The following is a 15,217-nucleotide window of genomic DNA, read 5'->3' as shown; positions in this document are numbered from 1 at the left end:
GGGATCAGGACAGGTATCTGATGTTAATGTATATAAAAGTGATCATACATGAAACCCCTGAGATCAGGACAGGTATCTGATGTTACTGTATATAATATAAAAGTGATCATACATGAAACCCCTGGGATCAGGACAGGTATCTGATGTTAATGTATATAATATAAAAGTGATCATACATGAAACCCCTGGGATCAGGACAGGTATCTGATGTTAATGTATATGATATATAAAGTATTTAGCACAAAAGCCGTGGGATCGGGACAGGTATCTTAAGTTATAACAGTATTAATGTAATCTGAGAGGTATCTTAAGTTAATTTGTTTAGTATAACATACACTGACTTCACATGAAACACCTTCGATCAGGACAGCTATTTAGTACTGCATATAAAAGGCATTGGACACGAAAGCCCTGCAAATACGTACAGGTATCTGAATCAAACGGCTGTTTTCACAATCTGCGCATGATCCGTGACCTATGCAAATTCACAGATAGGCCACGCCCACCCGATGACGCAGTAGCGGTTACGCTGTACTGAAACCCCTGGAAAAAAGTGCCTGCCCATTATGTGACGTCTAATTCACGCGACTGACATATGCTCACACGAGGAAGATTGTTGTCAATTTAGCGTCTCTCGAAGTAACAATATACGGTCTAGTTTATGTTTTTGGTGTTTCGTTTTTAACTAAGCCAGTAAGAATGGCCACGTTTGAGTCTCTCGGGCTGTCTGAGTGGCTGATCCAGCAGTGTAAGCAGATGGGCATCAGCCGACCGACCGCTGTACAGGAGAAGTGTATCCCTGCTATATTAGACGGTAAACAGTTCTTTCTCTCTTCACAGTAGACAACATTTGAAGTAGATCAAAATGTTTTTTTTTCTGTTTTAATTGTTTTATTTTCAAAATGATACACGAATTGGTGTTGTTCAATAGTATTAGGACGGCTTTAATGAAATTTTTTTATCCACTTCAGATGTTTACTACGGTGTATAGACTGTAAACAATGCATCATATTTATTTGAGGTAAAGATGGTTTTATATTAGTACATTCAGACTTTATCCTTAATAATATAACCTTAATAATATAATTTCAGAAAAGAATTCATTGCAAAAAATTGTAAATAGGCAAGGCAAGTTTATTTATATAGCACATTTCATACACAGTGGCAATTCAAAGTGCTTTACATAAACAAGAATAAAAGAAACAAGTAAAATAAAAACAAATAATAAAAATGATTAAAAAAAAGATAAAAACAGGTAAAATGTGATAAAAGAATGAAGAAGAAGAGAAAAACAAATAGTGCAATCTTTCGGACGCAGCACAGTGCTCATACAGTAAAGGCACAGCTAAACAGATGTGTTTTCAGTCTTGATTTAAATGTGCCTAATGTTGGAGCACATCTGATCATTTCTGGAAGCTGATTCCAGCAGCGAGGGGCGTAGTGGCTGAAAGCTGATTCACCCTGCTTTGACTGAACTCTTGGAACTTCTAGTTTATATGATCCTAAAGATCTGAGTGATCTGTTGTGTTTGTATTCAGTGAGCATATCTGTAATGTAAACAGTAAAATAACATCAGCAGCCAGTGACTAAAGTAGAACATTGTTCACGGTCATCATGGGTGTAAATCGGATTTAACAGTGGGAGGGACTATAAATATAAAATTTCTCATGAACGTTTTTTGAAGTGGACACAAATAATACAGTGAAATTGTACTTATAAAGCTATGTCCCCACAGTTAAAAATGGTTCTATCATCATTATTATTATTATAGCATGGAGACTACGTCATTATGGTTATTTTCCAAAGTTTTCTCAGGTTCAATGACAAACTTCACAAACTTTGCACTGATTTTCAATTGGCAAAAATAACAGTGCTTAAAGTTTTCAATCTGTTTTGTCTATTGTCATTTATTGTATAATGCGTTATAGTATAATGCAATTTTAACATGTCTATATGACTTACTTTAATACTGCAAGAATAGGATTTTGCTGTGGTATAATCATAACATTTCTGTTTTTTAGGTATTAAAATGTGATTTAAATTGAAACAGAACAGTTGATAACCATAGCCACTATTGGATTATTAATATGTAACTCTTTGGGCACTTTTAGACACATACTCAAAACGAATGTTAAATGTGTTCACAATAAACAATATCTGCACTTTTTCTTGTCGTCAGAAATTATTCTGAACTGAGTGTGTATTTTGTGATCTTAATCATAGGTCGGGATTGCATGGGCTGTGCAAAAACTGGAAGTGGAAAAACAGCAGCATTTGTTCTTCCGGTACTGCAGAAGTTGTCCGAGGACCCTTATGGTGTTTTCTGCTTAGTGTTAACACCCACCAGGTTTATTTTGTTACTTATAATACTCAAAGCCTGCAACATTTAAGTACTTATTTACATGCATTGTTTTGTCATTAAATAATGAATTTTTTGTCTGTTTTCTTTCTAGAGAGCTTGCTTACCAAATTGCAGAACAATTCCGAGTGTTAGGGAAGCCCCTTGGTTTAAAAGACTGTATCATTGTGGGAGGAATGGGTAAGAACTTTTACTTAAGGCTCCGAAGTGCTTCAAGCAAAATTAAAAAATTATGTTATTTCATACAAAATCTTGCTAAAATAGTTTATATATATATATATATATATATATATATATATATATATATATATATATATATATATATATATATATATATATATATATATATATAGTTGTTTCAGCAATTCAAAACAGCTCACCAAAGCAATTTGGGGGGGGGTCGTCATTGTTGTTGTCTTGTGTGATGTCATTGTGTGCAGCGTGACACATTTACAACCCTGCCTACTGCAGCGGCGTTCGAAAACAGTGTACTCTCACTCAGCCTTGTTTTGACTTTCTTTTTTCCCCTCAATCTAAATGTTTTAAGTATACCTGGGCCTTTAGTAATCCTTTAGGACATTTAAAATGATGATAACGGTTAGGGCTGCACAATTATTTGAAAATATGATCTCGATTCGAACCCGCCCCCTCACCTGCACGGTCTTATTCCAGCATCTCTACGATTCAGCCAATAGTATTTCTAGCTTTGGGAGAGAAGTATGTAGGCACAAGTCTTCACATTGTTTAATATAGGTTTCTCAGCAATGTTGATGCCTCCAAATGGTAAAACGGGGTTTGCATATTGTATTTATAAGGTATAATTCACCCAAATTTCATATGTCTTCATGCAATGATGTATTCATGGCAGCAAAATCACACGTGAGCTGTGACAGAATTATGAATAGTTTATGATCACTTATGATCATAAACTATGATCACTTACATCAGAATATTTATTTATAGACATATTTATAGTCTATTCAAGTCTATACAAAATGTAGCATTTCAATCAGAACCTACACTCATATGTTTGAGAAATAACAATAATAGCAGCTTAATTTAAACCTTTATTTTACATCTGCAGAGTTGTGAGAAAATCGTGATCGTTGTTTTAAACAATAAAACTGCGATTCTCATTTTTGCCAGAATGGTGCAGCCTGAATAACTGTACTATCTAGAACCATATTTATTAAAATACATAATTTTTTCTTTTTTTTCTTCCATTAGACATGGTTACTCAGGGTTTGGAGTTGTCAAAAAAGCCACATGTTGTTGTTGCCACACCGGGACGACTTGCTGATCACATTCGCAGCTCTGACACAATTAACCTAAACAGAATCCAATTTCTAGTAAGACGATCATTTTGTCTGCCTTCAAGCTTTTTTTTTTAATATCAAAGCAGTTTTGATGTAATTAACGTGTCTTTTGACAGATCATGGATGAAGCTGATCGTCTTCTGGAGCAGGGCTGTACTGATTTTACTAAAGATTTAGAGGTCATTCTCAGTGCGGTGCCAGCAAAGCGGCAGACTCTTCTGTTCAGTGCCACGCTCACAGACACGCTGCAGCAGCTGCAGAGCATCGCTATGAACAGGCCCTTCTTCTGGGAGCATAAATCAGAGTAAGACACTGTCAGACGTGTGTTAGGAGAATGAAGATATGTAAAGTGCTGAATTAGTTTTTTTTAATGAAATTTGGCTTCTGCTGGTTTCAGATCAGGAACCAGAAATGTTAGTGGCTGGTGTTAGGCTTCTGGCAGTGTAAAATGTTCTTTTTCAAATAATTGCTTAACTTTTTATTACAGAAATTGACCTTAAATTATCATGATATTACTAGTTAAATTGAAACACTTTGCAATAAATTATCATTAGTGCATTTTAGTTAGTTAATTAATTAAAATCAACACTCAGAAATGGCCATATCATAGGTGTGTGTTAAAGGGAATACAAATAAATACAACTGAATTCTTTTTCATTCGACTTAGTCCCTGATTTGTCAGGGGTCACCACAGCGGAATGAATCGCTAACTTATCCTGCAAATATTTTACACAGATTTTCCAAAACTGTGACCTAGAGTAGTTTGCACATGACCACTGATCAGACTTTGCTTTAATGTAAGCAGTTACACGATAATTTGCGTATGAAGTGAGTGCAACTGTGGGCTGAATCTAAGATCTTCAAAATTAAACCACTATTTTTTGGGGTAGAAGAGGGCTATTTTGTGCATCAGAGCTGTTTTGACTGTGTCTTTCTCTTTCTGTCAGTGTGCAAACAGTGGAAGAACTGGATCAGAGATTCATCCTCACTCCTGAGAAAGTTAAAGATGCTTACCTGGTCCATCTCATCCAAACCTTCCAGGATGAACATGATGATTGGTCTATCATAATATTCACCAACACATGCAAGTAAGTTAAGGCAAATCCCAAATAGCAGTCATAATTGAAATTAGCATGAATGATGTCTCAGATTAAGTGTCTACTTACATTCACAAAGTGAATGGAGTTACTTTAAATGGGTGAGATGTGTCATATTGCTTTGTAGTTAAGTCACTGGTAAATTAAATAACCAATATATTGTGGTAACTGCGCAAGTCACTGTAGCTTTGTTAGCCAACACCTCTCACATTTTCAGGTAACACTTTGCAATAAGTATAACTCTGTTATTGAAAGTATTAATTATATAAACAAATAATGAACAATGCATTAATTATTTTATTTATTTATAGTTATTTATTCAAATAAGTCATTAATTGTTAGCTCTTTTTAAGAACTAACAATTAGTTAATGTTATTACACGGCTGTCTAGGGTATTCAGTTCTGATTGGTTCAGTCATGACATTCCAGTTAACAACTGCTGAACAACTTGGGCTCATTCGGGATCTTTGAATCACCTTGACAGGGTCCCCGCGGGTCCTTAAAAAGTCTTAAAATGTCTTAAATAAAATTTTCGATTTTTAAGGTCTGAAAATGTCTTAAATTCTGTAATTTTCCATAAGGAGGTCTTAAATTTCATGTGGGATCTTAAATATCATGTCCGACTCGTCTTATGGCGGCAAATCAATGCCAATATAAATCGAGCGCAGCGGTGATGTTTGCGCGTGAGGAGAAGTGAACCGTGAGCAGATTACAGGTCTACACGCGAGAAAATTACAGCTCGCGAGCGCACAGGGGATCTTCACGCGTGCGGTCAACTGATCCAGCGCGAGAAAACAAGTCCCGCGCGTGCACATTATCATCTGTGCGCACGATGTACGCTCTCGCGAGCGAGGTCATGCCTACAGCGCGCGCGCGATCAGTTCTCTCCGCTCGCTCGCTGGTTCTTCTCTCTGCTCGCGCGAAACAGTTTAGATTTTTGTGAGTCCTAGGGCGGGACTTGGTTTTCTTGTTATCTCTAACGCTATTGGCTACTCTACCTTTCCAGAAGTTAGCCGGGATTGGACGCAGGTAAGCTAGTTTCCCCGTTAAATAAAATTATATAGGAAATCTTATCATAATGTCACAGTGTGAAACATAGACTTACTTTCTCAGTAATAATAGGTGGAGACTTACTTTCAATAATGAGATATTTTTTTTAATAATTAATCTCATAATAATGCCATATAATGACATCAAAATAATGAGATATATTTCTGTAACAAACTTTATTACTTGGGAGAGAAAGAGAGAGTTATACCATGTGGCAAAAGATCTCTCCATTAAACAGAAATTGGGGAAAATATACATGGGCTATTAAATCAGGACGAATAATTCAGACTTTAAATGTGTTTTGAACCATTTGATGAAGTTTAGCACCTACATTTAAACTGAACTCAAACTAAACGTGTTCAAATTTACAAAAATCTTTTTTTTTTTCTAAGATTCATTGTCCTTGACTCATTTTCTGTGAAGAACAAGTCAGAATAAATTGGATGGACAATAGTATACAAAATAGGCTATACATGCATGCAGTGCATAAAGTACAAAGGTTTATAGTAAATATATTGCCATTAGTCTGTTATTCCACTATACAGTTAAAGTCAGAATTATAAGCCCGCCTGAATTAATAGCCCCCTGTTTATTTTTATCCTAATTTTTATTTAACGGAGAGAAGATTTTTTTCAACACATTTCTAAACATTATAGTTTTAATAACTCATTTCTAATAACTGATTTATTTTATCTTTGCCATGATGACAGTAAATAATATTAGACTAGATATTCTTCAAGACACTTCTATACAGCTTAAAGTGACATTTAAAGGCTTAACTAGGTTAACTAGGCAGGGTAATTGGGCAAGTTATTGTATAACGATGGTTTGTTCTGTAGACTTTCGAAAAAAAAAAAAATAGGTTAAAGAGGGTAATAATATGGACCTTAAAATGGGTTTTAAAAAATTAAAACAGCTTTTATTCTTGCCGAAATAAAACAAGAAAAAAGTGGGCTACTAATTTTGACTTCAACTGCATATGTGACCTTTAAGATGTGGGCCTGTCGTATAGAAAGTAGTATTTGTATGCCTCTGAAGTGGAATGATGTAATGGATAGTGAGTAAAGCCAAACGAAGATTGTAGAAATTAAATTGTTGCTCAATAGGTGGCGATAAAAACCCATCTGAATGTCTGTCACTGTATTTTTTATGTTTAATTGGGCTAAACATTTTTGATTGAAGTCTTTATATGCAGGTTATTCAATCATTAACTAAAAATGAGATTGAAAAATATATATAATATATATATAGATATATATATTTTACACTGATCTATATTACAAACAATGTTAACAATTATCTATAAAGATAAATTAATTATAATTATCTATAAAGATCTAAAACGCAAATAAACTCTTCTGAAGACAATATTTCCTAGAAAGATCATCCCCAAGTGTAATAATGAGCACTGCTGTTGTGGTTAATAATGAAGTAAAATACAACAAACCAGACAAGTGCTGCACGGACAAATCAAATGGGTTCAGAAAGTCATGTTACAAGAATGCAAGTCATTATTTTGGATATTATTTGACTGTTTCTCGAGATTGAATCCTCATAAAGTTCATAAAGTTCTCAGAAAGTTTCTTATGATAATGTCTTGCAAATTGTATATATATTTAACGGCGTGATCTTTTAACTTGCGTCCAATCCCGGCTAACTTCCGGAAAGGCACAGTAGCCAATAGCGTTAGAGATAACAAGTAAACCAAGTCAACCAAGTAATCTGCTCACGGTTCACTTCTCCTCGCGCGCAAACATCACCGCTGCGCTCGATTTATATTGCCATTGATTTGCCGCCATACTTCACCACATCATTCTGTGTTCACACTGAACATTTTCCTGTTTTTTTTTTTAGGTAAAGTCTTAAATTTTCATTTTAGAGGACTTAAAAAGGTCTTAAAAGGTCTTAAATTTTCTGTTAAAAAATGTGCAGATACCCTGCTTGACTGTTAGTGAATACGTTTACAGCCATACTTACATTCTCATTCATATGTATCTGCTCGTCTGTCACAATGCTGTTTTTTGACTGTTTGGTGCCCTCTTGTAAATAATATTAATATGAATAATACATAGGTTAGTATATGCTTCATTTATCTAGTTTCATTACTGTCAGCTTTCCTTTTTTAACTGTTTGACGCCATCTTGTGACTGAATAATGCACAGGTTATTTTATGCTACATTAGCTTTTTTCATTCAGTTTTGTTTCTTTCAGCTTTGTGTTTTTGACTTTTTGATATCATCTTGTGACTGAATAATGTACTGGTTATTAATTATATGCCGCATTAGCTTCACTCAGTCGGTTTTGTTTCAGTCAGCTTTGCTATTTTGTCTCTTTGACACCATTTTGTGACTGAATAATGTACAGGTTATTGTATCCTACATTAGCTTCACTCAGTTGGTTTTGTTTCAGTCAGCATTGTGATTTTGTCTCTTTGATACTCTCTTGTGGCTGAAAAATTTACAGGTTGTTGTATGCTACATTTAGCTTCACTTGGTCGGCTTTGTTTCAGTCAGCTTTCTGATTTTTGACTCTAACGCCATCTTGTGTCTGAATATTGTACAGGTTATTTTATGCTACATTAGCTTTTTTCATTCAGTTTTGTTTCAGTCAGCTTTGCGTTTTTTACTTTTTGATATTATCTTGTGACTGAATAATGTACCAGTTAATTATTATATGCCGCATTAGCTTCACTCAGTTGGTTTTGTTTCAGTCAGTTTTGTGATTCTTATTCTGACGCCATTTTGTGACTGAATAATGTACAGGTTATTGTATGCTACATTAGCTTCACTCAGTTGGTTTTGAGTTTTTGATTGTTTAACTCCATCTTGTGTCTAAATAACATACAGGTTATTGTATGCTGCATTAGCTTCTTTCATTCAGTTTTGTATCTGTCAGCTTTGTGTTTAATTTTTTAACACCATCTTGTGACTGAGATTTTTATAATGGATTAGTTAATATTTAGCTATATTTTTAGAGCCCCTATTATACATTATAAAACATCATGTTTTTGTTTTGGGGGTCTCCATTAACAGACTGATATGCAAGCAAGGTCAAAAAACACTTTCATTGTCTTTTCATATACATTTATTTGTACCCGCAATATGATTTGTTCAGTGATTAATTTGATTCCAAACCTCTCCTTTCTGTGATGCTAATCTTCGGTGATTAGTCTGATGACCCTGTTGTGATTGGTTGACTGTGTTCAGCGCAAGATGGAGAGAAATGCCCATCATGCTCATGAAGTAGTTAGCCTGTTATACCCCTCAGCCGCATGTCTGGCCATCTCTCAGTCATAATAATATTCGCGTCATGATCAAACCCTTTATCTCTCGCACTTCACTCGTGTCTGAAGGGAAAGGAACATTCACGGTTTACCAGACCCAATATTTGACAATGTCTTTTATTGATGTCGACACAATCAAGCAAAAGATCCGAACAGGGTCGAATAATCCATCTGACTCTTGAAGTCAACTCAAAAGAGTCAATAGTTTTAAATATGGTGCACTTTCAGATTTAAACCTTCGGTGGATGTTTCCATTCACTTGGAGCTGTGTTAAACACTGCATGAATGGTAATTTTCAAAAACCCATAATAGGGGCTCTTTAATAAATGTTCATTCTCAGTTCATGTTAGTAAATCTATAAATTAGCATTAAATAAAGCAGCCTTATTGTACAGTGTAAAAAAAATTTTTAAACAAAGTTTAAATAGTATCTAAAATGACATTGTTATGCAGTAATGTTGTTCTAATGTTCCAGGAGCTGTCAGATACTCACTATGATGCTGCGGGAATTCAATTTCCCAACCATCTCTCTGCACTCAATGATGAAGCAGGTAAGTGAAGTAGTTAAAATTGATTCTTACTCCGTCCCTAATGTCTGTACTAATGCTTTTTCTCTTTTACAGAGACAGCGTTTTGCCAACCTTGCAAAATTCAAGTCTAACGTCTTCAAAATTCTCATAGCCACAGATGTTGCTGCCAGGTACAGAAAACACTTCTCAACACAACTCGCCAGTGTCTGTAATCTCTTTGCCTTTCTCTAATTTGGTTCTCTTTTCTGTGCTTGTTCTGTTCTTAACTGAAGGGGTTTGGATATTCCCACAGTTCAAGTTGTTATTAATCACAACACACCCGGTTTGCCAAAAATCTACATCCACAGAGTAGGACGAACCGCTCGAGCTGGTGAGTTTGCATATGTTAACAACATAATTGAAAGCCTGTTTGATTAAAGCAATTGTTTTTATAAGTCGTAAATCAGCCGTTATTGTTTTTCTCTAGAATAAATTATTAACAGCAGGTATTGGCTTCTACTAATAATATATACATTTAATTTGTCTAAAATCAAAATGTTCAATGTTTTATTTGCTAGTTCACATTGGTATTCTGATGCTGTGTTCACGCCAGACTCGGCACTCGTGATTAAATCCTGCTATTCTTGCGTAAATGAACATTTTGAGTTTACCCATTTCATTCATGCGTCTAATTTGCTTCATTCGTGTGTCAAATTCACTTCACGATAGAAGTGGATTCGCTTCATGGGTGGGGCTTCTGTCTACCCAGTGATACTAGCTACGTTGCTAAATGGCTAACATGGATTTTATTGAGAAAATAGCTGTGTTTTTGTGCTTTAGGAAGGCTGAAAAACGGCATATATTTGTTCAGAGCCGTGTCTGAGTCGACTAGATCCTTTCAGAGGTGCACCCAGCTCTGTGAGTTCATCAACTTCACCAGAAACTATATCTGGATAATGGAAGTTTTCAGTGGTGCTTCCGACTGAGCCAAGCCAAGTTTGATGAGCTGTTGTCCGGTGTCGGCTAGAGATTTCCCCCTAAAGACACCAACAACAGGCACTACGTTATAATCACTCTCCCACAAGAATGAGCTCATGATTGGTTAATGTGGCTGGAATGTCCGTTGAAGTTCAGATTTTCTAATTCGAGCAATTCACGCATGAATCGCGTTAAACTTGCAAAACTCACTCCGCTTCCTTTCTACGAATCGCAACACGGCATGCCTATTTGCATCTTTGCATTGACTTATCATGTAAATCACTTGTGCTTGATGATTCATCCGTGTCTGGTTTGAACGCACCATTAAGATGAACAATTAAGCCATGCAAGTTTTTTGTTTAAACCATTTTCAAAGTCTAACCATTTGTTTCCCGCTTGGGAGTGGTGGTCCTTCTCTGTTGACATCAACTTGAAGGCTTCCATTGCATTCATTCGTTTTCTTTTTGGCTTAGACCCTTTATTTATCTGGGGTTGCCACAGCAGAATGAACCGCCAACTTATCCAGCATATGTTTTACGCAGCGGATGCCCTTATTTGCAACCCATCACCACACATACTCATTTACACACATACACGTACAATTGTAGCTTACCCAATTCACCTATAGCGCATGTTCTTTTTGCACTTGTGGGGGAAACCAAAGCACCTGGAAGAAACCCACGGGAACACTGGGAGCACATGCAAACTCCACACAAAAATGCCAACTGACCCAGCCAGGGCTCAAACCAGCGGCCTTCTTGCTGTGATGTGATTGTGCGCCACTGTGCTGCCGCTTTCATAACAACAGTATATTAATAAAGGAATGATGCACAGAGTAAAGCCCGCCCCCTAATCAACATTCTGTTTCAGTTGGAAGTACATCAACATACTGAAAGCAACTTCTGGTTCATGCAGACTTTGACACTAACACCAAAATATCTACATTATGCATATTCCAGAGTTTGTGTGCAGTTCATGATGCAAATTTCATCATCAGAACAGTGTTCACACTAGTATGGCAATAAATGTGGCATTAAAACTCACATCATTACCTGTGGTGACCATAATCAGTTTATCCGGTTGTTCAGGATGTTGTTCCTGTTGTTATCCTGTTGCCAGAAATAGAAGCCATTTATAAAAAATACATTTCAGGTGTTGGTTATAATAAAAACTCCTTTCAATATGGAAAATATTCCTTTTATCGAGTGACATTGCTTTTAGGCTGAATAGTCAGGCTCGCTCCTGTTAGTGTCCTTACCTGGCAACCTTCTCTTACGTGTTTTGAATCAGGCATGCAATACTGTGGGGAAAAAAGGAATTTATTTTTATTACATTTGTGTCTTTATTTTTTATTAGAAAAATGTTTAAACAAACATACAGATTAATCAATCTTTTTCTATTGTATGGTACCACATATTGACCAGACACACTTCCTCTTTTTTTACTGTGCTGCATACTTTTAGAAGGAACTGCTGAGGAATTGCTGACACAAGGGAAATGGCAGAATAAGAACAAATATAGTGCTGGGGCTCTTGTTCCAAACTGCTGTTTAAGACAAAGTCTGGACAGGTCACAAGGAGCATGATCCCTGTAGAAGTTGTGAAATATATTAAAGATGCACGTAATTGTGCAGTTCTGGTATGCAGAGAAGGGTTGCAAAAAGAGGAAGTATGTCTGGGGTACAAGAGCCAAAGGACTGCAGAATGACTGATAAATGGTGTTAAACAAAAGCTCCACCTGTTAATATCAGTTGTGTATGTACGCTGGAGTCAGGAAATGTATGTCAGTTGCGAACCTCTTAAATGTAATTCTTGTTTTGCATTGGGGTACCGTAACCCTGAGCTCTGTCATCGAATTATCATTTGTATCTAACAAATTACACATATTATTGGCATTGAAGAAAACCTTCTCCAGACCTTTTCTTATTGAACACGCATGGAATTGGCTTGATATTCCAACAATACCTAGTTCAACCATTGGGTGTCAAACTTGCATACCTCACCTAAAATAATAATTCAGAAGTGGCTTTTAACATAGAGCAGTGAACTTTTGCCAGATCCTTGAGCAAATGTTAAGTGTACCCAGTTTAAATGCAATAAACACTACATTTGAGAATCTTTCTTTTCTTTATGTTTCATGTCCAGGCCGGAATGGAGTATCAATCACTCTAGTTACACAGTATGACATTCACCTTATCAATGCCATAGAGGAACAAAACCGTAAGTTTACCACTAAAACCGCTACAACTTATACAACAAAAAAGAAAGATAACTCAAGAATTTAAGTAAAATCACAATAATAACGCTCTTTGTATATAATTGCTTGCTTTATTTAGGTAAAGTTGGTTTTATATTGGCACATTTGTTCAGTGACAACATATGACATGGTATATTGTTTACCATGCTAATTTGAATATTCGTTCTGAAGCAAGTATGACTTCAAAACAACATGAGCAGTATTTAATTGACTGTGAAGAATGCTGTACTTTGATCATTTGTATGACTTTTGCTATTTAGAACAGATTAAGTCAAAATAATACATTTTTAGATTTATTTTATCAAGGAGCAAGGCTGAATGTGTGAATATAAAACCAACTTTACGTCCGTGCTTTACATGTACGTTTGCTTGATTGCTGTTTTGTGTGTTTAGAGACGAAACTGAAAGAGTTTCCTATTGAAGAAAAAGAGGTGCTGAAGATCCTTACGCAGGTCAATGTAACGAGACGGCAGTGTGAAATTGTGAGGGAATTTATATATGCACATACACTACCTGTCAAAAGTGTTGTTGTCGATCCCAGAGCAACAAATAATAACTTGACTACTAGTTGATCATTTGGAAAAGTGGCAGAAGGTCGATTTTTCAGATGAATCATCTGTTGAACTGCATCCCAATCATCACAAATACTGCAGAAAACCTATAGGAACCCACATGGACCAAGATTCTCACAGAAATCAGTCAAGCTTGGTGAAGGAAAAATCGTGGTTTGGGGTTACATTTAGTATGGGGGTGTGTGAGAGATCTGCAGTGAATGGAAACATCAGCAGCCTGAGGTATTAAGACATATGTGCAGCCCATTACATTACAGACCACAGGAGAGGGCAAATTCTTCAGCAGGATAGCGCTCCTCTTACTTTAGCCTCCTCATCAAAGTTCCTGAAAGCAAAGAAGGTCAAGGTGCTCCAGGATTGGCCACCCCAGTCACTAGACATGAACATTATTGAGTATATCTGGGATAAGATGGAGGCGGCTTTGAAGATGAATCTAAAGAATCTTGATGAACACTGGGATTCCTGCAAGAACGCTTTCTTTGCCATTCCAGATGACTTTATTAATAAGTTAATTGAGTCTTTACAAATTCCTTCATCAAAGATGAGACCTTTTATCAATGTTTACATTTTAAACGAGTGGCAAGAAGAATGGGATGCATTGGAAAATGATAAATTATATGAAATTCAACCTGAAATCTCACACAGAAGACATTTTAAGACTAGATTTGATTAAGTTGTTTTTACTAGATGTTGTATTGGACATAGAAGAATAACCCATGTTTTTTTGTTCCAAGGTGAAAACCCTAAGAAGTCAAGTTATTATTTGTTGTTCCTAAAACTTAAATAGGCGACAAGACTTTTGTCAGGTAGTATATATACACTTATTATATATCTAAAGCATGCTATAAAGTTTTACAATTGTTAATTCTTTTATAGAAATTAGAGTCGACAGATTTTGATGAGAAAAAGAAGATAAACAAAAGGAAGCAGATGATTCTGGATGGAAAAGTGAGTTATTTTTTTTTTTTTAAAAACTTGTATATTTGTATGTTTCTTATAAAGTATTTTTGTGTACATGCATAATTTTACAAATTTTTTTCCTTGATTTAATTTTAAATCTATTGCAGGATCCTGATTTGGAAGAAAAAAGGAAAAATGAATTAGAGAAGATCCGAGGAAAAAATAAGAAACTCAAAGGAAAAAACCCCCAGAGCAAAAAGGAAAAGAAAAAACATGAGAAAAGTGCAAAAGCGACAGAAGTTGGCTCTTAATTTCCTCTCTTTTGTACAATTTAATATTATGTATATAGCGTGAATATGCATATATTTAATAAACATGTGATGCAGTGTTGACTGTGTTGCTACATGAATGAATGAATCTGTGTTGATTTTTTATTTTATTTATTTATTTATTGTTTTTTCTGTGATTTCCTACATCTTTTGGGTTTAAAAATTTTTCTACAATTTAGAGTTTTTACACTTTTTTTTATTTTATAGCATGTCCACTGTAGTGGACCACAGGACCATTTTAGATAGAGGTAAAGCTGTTTTTCTATTCACATATTCCTTTATTTAGAAGTCTCTATATTGTTTACCATGTTACTTTGAATATTCGATCGGAATTAGCATGCAAGTCTGACTTCTAAACAACATTAACACTATCTAAATCACTGTAAACAATGCTGTACTTTAATAATCATTGGCTACTAGTACGATTTCCCAATTTAAAATTTGCTAAGAAAACTTTTCTAAAATTATATTACTAAGGGGAAAGTCTGAATGCGAATATAAAACCAACTTTACCTCTATCCATTTTGGTTCAAAACAACCGCCAAACTCGGACAACAAAACTCTGCAGG

The 15,217-nt window shown here is 35.5% G+C and overlaps 2 protein-coding genes across 4 annotated transcripts in view; one reads left to right on the top strand and one right to left on the bottom strand.

The window, feature by feature from the left end:
- The window catches only part of ranbp3a (RAN binding protein 3a), a 1,280,039-nt gene that overhangs the window by 314,680 nt on the left and 950,142 nt on the right, over positions 1-15,217 (bottom strand). The gene's annotated exons all lie outside the window — the stretch shown is intronic.
- ddx49 (DEAD (Asp-Glu-Ala-Asp) box polypeptide 49) lies at positions 563-14,732 on the top strand. 2 transcript variants are annotated; one of them, XR_015501782.1, is made up of 13 exons: positions 563-814; positions 2,224-2,347; positions 2,454-2,539; positions 3,587-3,708; positions 3,792-3,979; positions 4,623-5,257; positions 7,775-9,655; positions 9,728-9,804; positions 9,907-10,004; positions 12,736-12,810; positions 13,241-13,329; positions 14,296-14,367; positions 14,487-14,732. XR_015501782.1 is itself a non-coding variant. In NM_198365.1 (13 exon segments), coding segments are annotated over 13 exon segments (1,407 nt in total). In that variant the 5' UTR covers positions 577-699; the 3' UTR covers positions 14,631-14,732.

This window comes from Danio rerio, chromosome 11, assembly GCF_052040795.2.
Source record: "Danio rerio strain M-AB ecotype USA chromosome 11, GRCz13ab, whole genome shotgun sequence".
Classification (NCBI taxonomy): Eukaryota; Metazoa; Chordata; class Actinopteri; order Cypriniformes; family Danionidae; genus Danio; species Danio rerio.
Note: the sequence above shows the minus strand (reverse complement) of the source record. Positions and strands in the feature narration are given on the sequence as shown.